Source organism: Leuresthes tenuis, unplaced genomic scaffold, assembly GCF_036924035.1.
Source record: "Leuresthes tenuis unplaced genomic scaffold, fLeuTen1.0.hap1 SCAF_15, whole genome shotgun sequence".
Classification (NCBI taxonomy): domain Eukaryota; kingdom Metazoa; phylum Chordata; class Actinopteri; order Atheriniformes; family Atherinopsidae; genus Leuresthes; species Leuresthes tenuis.
In genome coordinates, this window is record NW_027325369.1 from 14,452,646 (window position 1) to 14,460,325 (window position 7,680).

At 40.6% G+C, this 7,680-nt stretch overlaps 1 protein-coding gene across 1 annotated transcript; it reads right to left on the reverse strand.

The window, feature by feature from the left end:
- Positions 1 to 249: 249 nt before the first annotated feature.
- Positions 250 to 7,250, reverse strand: golga5 (golgin A5). Its single transcript, XM_072365353.1, has 13 exons — positions 7,078 to 7,250; positions 4,345 to 4,989; positions 3,189 to 3,386; positions 2,869 to 3,088; positions 2,660 to 2,783; positions 2,370 to 2,573; positions 2,101 to 2,271; positions 1,749 to 1,877; positions 1,550 to 1,648; positions 1,161 to 1,383; positions 919 to 1,018; positions 739 to 802; positions 250 to 652 (listed from the first exon to the last, which is right to left on the reverse strand). The coding sequence occupies exons 2-13, from the start codon at positions 4,979 to 4,981 to the stop codon at positions 575 to 577; spliced, it is 2,247 nt and encodes a 748-aa protein (XP_072221454.1). The 5' UTR covers positions 4,982 to 4,989; positions 7,078 to 7,250; the 3' UTR covers positions 250 to 574.
- Between the last annotated feature and the right edge of the window lie 430 nt (positions 7,251 to 7,680).

The following is a 7,680-nucleotide window of genomic DNA, read 5'->3' on the forward strand; positions in this document are numbered from 1 at the left end:
ATATTCGTGTAGAAAGACCTTTTGGAAATGTCTTTTCCTTGCAGCTGTGCAACAATGCTTACCACTGAATTCTGGAGTTTACATATACACACATGGTGAAATAATTTACCCCCTCTACAGATTCTTATCTTATAAGAAAAACTATAGCATTTTAGGGTTGGACCCTTTATTTCATATAAATGATCATATCTTTCAAACCCTTCAGTTTTTAAAACACAGGTCCATTAAAAAAAAAAAAGCCAGTCTGTGTCTCATCTAACTTCTTTATTAAAAGACTTCTTTTTTTTTTTTTTTAAACATAGTGTTAAATACAACCTATCAAGAGAACCAAGACTAAAAGTGTAAGATTGGATCATTTGTGTCCTTTCAGGAGACCACCCGCTCATTATATCACTCTGTAATTATTTTAAAATCCAATGCAGATGCCTGCTCTCAATCTTCAGTTGGAAACAAAGAGAAAAAAAATAAAAATTCTTCAGTTCATAGCATATATGTGCAAAGTAGGGAGAATCAGGTCCCACAGCCAGCAGCTTCCTCACATTGAAGGCCATAGAAAAACTGAATTTGAAGTATTCTATCTTCCATCGGGTCTCCCATGCATTTCAGGTGTGTAAGTCAGAAGGACAATCATGACCCACAGATGCAATACCACCTGAAAAAAAAAAAAAAAAAAAGTTGATAAATGAGTTAAAGGCGTAATTGTCAGACCAACCTAAATTTCCTTGAAGAAACACTCACCATATAAAGGATGACAAAAACTCTGGCCATGGGGTAGCGCCTCAGAAAGATTCCCAGTCTTATGCTATGAGACAAAAACAAATTCTATTAATCACTGTGGAAGGCTTTTCAGAGGAGAGAGCATTTTAATTATAGCATGTTATCAGTAAAAGCTGGAAGAAGGGAACAGCGAAAGATTACCTGAAGCGGTCAATAGTGCTGGCAGCCTTTCGTACTTTTCCATACATCCCTGGGCTGTCCTGGTCACTGAAGAGCACTGGTGTGTTTCTCTGTCGAGCCCCTGGCAGTCACAGAAATGTAATATCAACAACTATTAGACATATTAAGTCATAATATGAACTCTTAATTTTTGAGCTTTAATTTAATTGGAGCTCAAAATATCCCATTTTACCTGCTTAAACATCACAAAAACAAATGCCAACCTGGAGCCTCGAGGCCGCTCATGTTGATGGCCGGCCCTCCACTTTGTCCTCCCTGAGCGTTCTTCAGCTGCTGCTCCAGATGCTCCAGCTGGAAGACCAGGGAGCTTTTTTCTGTGCCCAGAGCCTCCAGCATGGTCTGCTTCTGGATCAGCGTCTCTGTCAGTTGGTGGAGTCGATTCTCCAGCTCTGTTTGGCTGCTGCTGCTGAGAGTCTTGTTGGTCAACTGGAAGAATAAATAAATGCCAGGAAACTGAATACCAAAGATGATGTACTGTTTGAGTGATTCAAGACAGGTAGAATGATATACAATACAAGATATTATAAAACTTTGACTTGGGAGGCATGCTGCTTATTTTATTTCCATAAGAACTAACTGTAAACTCACTGACCTGATTCCTGAGTTTTTGGATTTCATCTTCTCTGTCTTTGATTCTGCTCTGCAAAGTGGTTTTGGCTCGATGGTGCTCATCCTCGAGGTACTGCAGCTCCTAATTACAAAAATATATCTCAAATCACCATGTTGCTTTAAAAACTACCACCTGCTCAGGGGTTTTGTAGTGGCCACTGGACACCAACACTCTCTCTTACCTGTTTGTAGCGCTCCACTTCAGCCTCCAACTCCTTCTTAGCTCGATTCTGTAAGGCCTGCTGCTCCTGTACATGCACCTGCTGCTCCCGCCACGTCTCTGCCTCTGCCAGGGCCTGAGTCTCCAAATCCTGCGAGGAAGAAGACAAATGCTTAACTGGTGAATCATCTAAACATAATGTTTCGTTAGAGCTGAAACAACTGCCTGACATCATACTAGAAAACAGTACAGAAAAGAAACAGCCTGGTGAAGCTGTCATTTGGGGATTTTCAACAACAGAATTCATTAAGTTTAACAACACTGCATCAGCAGACATTTAAAAAAAAAATTTCCTGCCAATTACAACGTCTCACCTGTATTTCTGTCAGAAGTGTGCTCACTTGCCCCTGCAGTTTTTGGATCTCCTCTCTCTGCAGCTCCTTTTCATGACGCAGGTCCTCCAGCTCCAGAGCCATGGCCCCGCTGCCGTCCCCCGTGTCCAGACCAGATCCCTCCTTCAGACTGCTGATCAGCTTCTCTTTGGACTGGAGGTTAATTAAAAATAGTTTAGAGGCAATGAAACAAGAAGCGATAAAACTGCCATAAAGAGAGAGGTTTTCTTCAGGTCGCCAACAAGCCTTACTTGTAGGATGCGTGATGCTTTGTGCTTGTAGTCTTGTAACTCTTGCTTGGCAGACTCAGCTGCAGCTTTGGCGCTTCTCAGTTGCTGCTGGAAGTCGTCGACCTTGAGCTTCTCCTCTGCTGATCGTCTCTCCATGGCAGTCACTGTCTCTGCAAGGGTCTGCCTCTCAGCCTCTAATTTGGCCAAGCGGCTCGCATATTCGCTCTGCAAAAGAACAGATAAGTGGTAAAAACTCACTTAACGCTCAAAAAAAAAAGAAAAGAAAAGAAAATTATTGGCATCATGTGAACCTGCATGTGATGGTAGCTGTCCTGTTCCCTCCTGATTGTCAGTTCAGCCTCTCGCAGTCTCTCCTGTATCGTTTCAAGGGCTTGGGTCTGCATGTTGCTCCCTTCTGTGTGGTCTTGCACAATTCTAGAGAAAAGAAAATACTGTCCGTACTAAACAACTGAAAACTGAATCTGATTTTCATTTCAAAAGGTGGCAACGAGGGATGCACCTGGACTTCTCCTCCCGTTCCTCCTCTAAAGCAGTGCTGCGGGTTTTCAGAAGCTGATCAGCTTCATCAAGTCGGATTTTCAGGACTGCAAGTTGACCATCTTTGGCGGAGAGGGCTTCCGTAAGGTCATCAACCTGTGACCGAAGTTCCCGTAACGTGCGGTCGGTGTGAGACTGCTCAGAGTTCCATCTGTCTGCACGCAGACGAGCCTGATTCAGTTCTACAAGAGATGGAAAAAAAATAAAACAACTTCATGAAAACAGACAGAGAGGTGCAGAAAGATTAGGCTTTGCCATTTGTGTTTTGTTTTTTTCTTTTACCGTCTTGCAAGTCTTTCGCTCTCTGAATGATTGATGCCATTTCCTGGTTGAGGGAGGCCACCTCACTACGCAGCAGCTGGTTCTCCAGACGCAGACTGGACAAGATCTGGCTCTTTGGCTCCTCCGTGGGGGGAGGAGGCTCCTGTCTGCTGGACTCCAAAGGTGCAGCCAAACCTGAGTCTGAACTCTCAGGCGTGTCTGTGGCAGTCAATTGGGTACAAGGAGAAAACAAGAAAAAATAAGAAATTTGGAAATGCAGAGAAATTTTGAGATGAGGCTGCTTTTGGGACGGTAACAAACTGCCACAATAAACAGTTTCTATCAAGTTACCTTTTATTTTGCCACTATACATTTCATGGAGTTTCTCTACACGAAAAATTCTACAGAAAAAAAGTATTCGATGAGCAAGTCTCTTTTTTTTTTTTTTTTTTTTTTTTAAATCATGCATGCACAATACACACTCTTAATGATGTTGCACTATTAGCAGGTAGTTGTAGCATGCAAAGAAACCAGTGTGGCAGCATTAGCGTAGAAGCAGAAAAGTGCAAATATGAATGCTTCATTCAATTCCAACTGGGTTCTCACAATTGACCATTTCCAACTACGGAAGATGAATCACAAAAATTGCCAACCGAGGTCCGATTTTTAATGCTAAAACAGGAATATTTGGGTGTTGTAGACTGAGCAGAAACTGAGACTGATGCTATTTTGACCTCCCACTTCAGAGGTACATCAAATGCAGCACATCCAACACAAAAACAAGAAGGGGATCTAAATACTTTACAGAAGATTGTGATACGACTAAGAAAGTAGTTTTAAACACTTGCTGTACTTACATGATCCATTTAAAGGAACATTTTGTGCTCATAAACTATGGTCATTGATATTCTCTCTCAAATAAACGTAAGTAGATCCAACACGTGTTAGCTGCTTAAGGGAATTTGACACGATACACAACATCATCGCCCAATAAAAAGGAGTTAAAACATTTGAGATCTTTACTTTCTCAGCTTTTAAACAAAAATTAAAATTTCAGCTGAATAACTTCAATATTACAAGTAAAATATTCTAGTGTGTCTGGGGGAGTTTATGCTCCTGTGAGTATAAAAATGCTTCTTTTAATTTTTTTTCTCTGGTCATCAGTTTGACAGCATACCTTGACTCTGTTCTTTAACGGAGCTCTCTGATGTTTTGATGCTGTGAGCAGACAGCGAGCTTACGCTCGAGGCCCTGGACACTCCGCGGGTAGAAGGGGGCGTGGATGGGGCCGAGGGGACGGTGGAAGGGGGGGGAGTTGGGTTTTGGACCTCTGTGACAGGAGCAGCCACTTTAGCAAGTTCCCTCCTCGAATCGCTCCAGTTGCTGACCGGAGGATCGGAGCTGTTCAAGAAGTCAAACAGCATGTCGTCGTCCACGTCCTGCTCGCTCTTTTTGCGCCTCACAAAACTGGAGGAAGTCTTTGCAGAGTTGGGGGCACTGCTGCCAGAACCAGAGGAGGTACTGGGCACGTTGGCTGTCCCAGCCAGCAGGGTTGCGTTGGATTTCTTGATGTTGCCACCTGCCGCAGAGATGTAGCCCGATGCATCGTGAGAAGACGCGTAGGGATGTGTCACAGCTAGATTTGTCTTGAATGCTGCAGAACTATACTCAGCTTTGAGAGTAGACTCTACTTCATATGATGATGAAAAGGAGGATGTTCTTTCCTGGTTTTTGCTTAGGGCAGTGGCAGCTCCCTGGTCCACTTTGGTGAGGAAGTCCTCTGCTTTTCCAGCCAAGTCAGCAAACCAAGACATTTTGCATCCTGATGGCAGAAAGATAACATCAGAATTAGAGAGTGCAATGGGAAATTTACCATGTTCATTATGTCAAGTAAAAACAACTCCCTTTTAAAAATAAATGAATAGCTATACCTTAATTCTGAAATTATTAAGAAGAAGAAGTTTTTGCATTTTTCATTATCCTAGGATAAACCTGTGCTGGTAAAGTGGAAAATAACACTTCACCCTCATGCATTATCACTCGAACTGCTCAAAAGAAGCTGCTCAGTAGCCAGTAGATCAGACTGTGATTTTAATGGGCACCTTCCAGGAGTGAGTGTGAACCGGGTGACAAGAGAAGTTGACTCTTAGTGAAACTAATATGAATAAATAAAGCACATCCTGCCTAGCTTTGGTGAAACTGGTTATGCCCAAAGCAAAGCACATCATCATGACACAAATTAAACTATCGTTTCACAACACTGTCTACGGTCCCATAAACACTCTTTGAAACAGTGTTTACAAGTAAAGGTTACATGCTAAAAAAACACCCAAAAAACTCTTGTATGAGTTGTTTTCAAAAATGTAATTATTAAAAAAAGAAAAAGAAAAAAAAAGGAACAGTGATACGGAGAACACAAGCACATCCCTACATTTATTACTCAAATGAACCAATGATTGTATCCCCTCTTATTCAAACTGCTCAACGTTTGGGGCCTTCTGGTCATACTGTCATGAAGTGTGTTGTGGTGTCAAGAGCTAAAGAACCCTCTGAAGCCTTCAGGCAAAAAAAAAAAAAAAGTGTGGTTTCCTTTTAGTCAAACTCATAAAGGGATTTATGAGGAAATTATAAAAAGAAAATTCACTCCGCTTTATAAGCAAATTGTCCAGAAATGGCATCGATTTCAAATGACAGCCAGTTTGTCCAAGACTGAGTGAATTAGCACAAAAGCAAACCATGTGATCTAATACAAAATTAAGTCTCAAAGTGCCCCGAAATCTCAACCCAGGACCTACAGCAAACTCAGGCAGCGCTTTCGATCAATCAGCATGCAACTACAATCGGCAACACGTTTGACCTGCATATATATCTGCAAAGGGGGAGCTGTCTGGCTGCAGTAAAAATAAGACGTGTTTAGCACATTAAATGAAAGCTTGTCAGGACAACCTCATCAGCAGGGACTGCTCAGTCCTTGATTTAAATTGGACTGCTTGCTTGATTTAAATAGATGACGCATCATCTGCGCTTAAAGGCCATCTGAGCTTAAAGCTGTGGTTGAACCAGTGATGAATCTTTCAACAAAGAAACATTCTCAAGAAACCAAGCAAATCCAGCTAGAAATGGTCAAAAAGGAGACATGGACATAGGACCTAATCGAGAAAAAGACATAACACCCACCCCAATTTGAAACCTAATGACATTTTTTTTTGGAGGTGGGGGGATATCTGCAAAAACAACAAAAAAGCCAAACCAGTAATACCCTTCAAATACGCACTTATAAAATTGAGTAGCATAACACCCTATATTTCAAGTTAAACTTTTTGAACGTGCACGTAGTGTATTTATTTCTTCTACAGATGACTATTGAACACAGTGTTTTGATGCCTTTGCTGAACAAATGGCCACTAGGTAAAAAGATATGTAAAAAAATAAAAAAATAAAAATTAAAACAAGTTTCCAAATGATTGACATCGTTGTACACTTTGGTTTGATTTAAGACATTTTATTTTTTTTTTACAATTGCATGAATTGAGTCTTTAAACAAAACGTTTTTGAAGCTGATTTAAGTGTATTCAAAATACGTAGGAACAATAGCTCCCTTTTCCATATAAGCTCCAATTCATGGAAGTGTTACCCTTTAAAACAAATGACAGGTAATTTAAGTTATTTTTACCATAAACAATACATTTGCTGCACAGCTAGACTGCTAACCAACACGGTCATAAACTACCATTAATTTAGTTAGTTTTTCTTTTAATATTTGACTGCATTTTTCTGACCTAGTGGCAGAAGTTATCAGCAGCAGTGCCACCAACCATAAAACTAGAATAAATAGTTTGTTCTAGATAAACTCCATCACAGCTAAAGCTAACAGGCTAGCTGGTAATTAAAAGAAAACCTCCAAACCTACCGTTTTAAACAGCTCGTAGACTTCAAATGGTCTCCAGTCACTTGGCTATCGTCGAGGTTTGATAGTTAAACATGAAAAACCGTTAGGATAAACATGGTCAAATGTAATTATATGTCAAAGGGGATATTGGTGAGCTTCTCTATACGTGGACCAGGAAGGGCTCCAAACAAGGACCCTACAACAGAGCGTCGTCCCAGAAGCCTGATCAGAAATGAACCACTAACACGCCCAATGCTTGCAAACTCCCGAGTACATCGAATTATTTTAGAGCATTTGAACAATAGCATGTATTCATTAAAAGAAAAAAAATGAATACACTGTCGAATGGACATGTTCATAAATGTAAAACGTTTTTTTTGTCTTCTTTTAAGTAGTTTACCCAAAATATCTACAAAATGCAATTAACATGTGAAGAGTTTAAGCTACTGAATAAGAGTACTTAACCAGAGTTTAAGCAACTGAGTTATAACTACTGAATAAGAGTGCATTTCTAAATTAAACAAACTACAAAATTACCATACCAACAGTGACTAAACTAGAGTCATCTCAGCCTGATTGTGTTAGCCTTGGAAAGATAACACACTTACCAGAGGAGTCGGATTG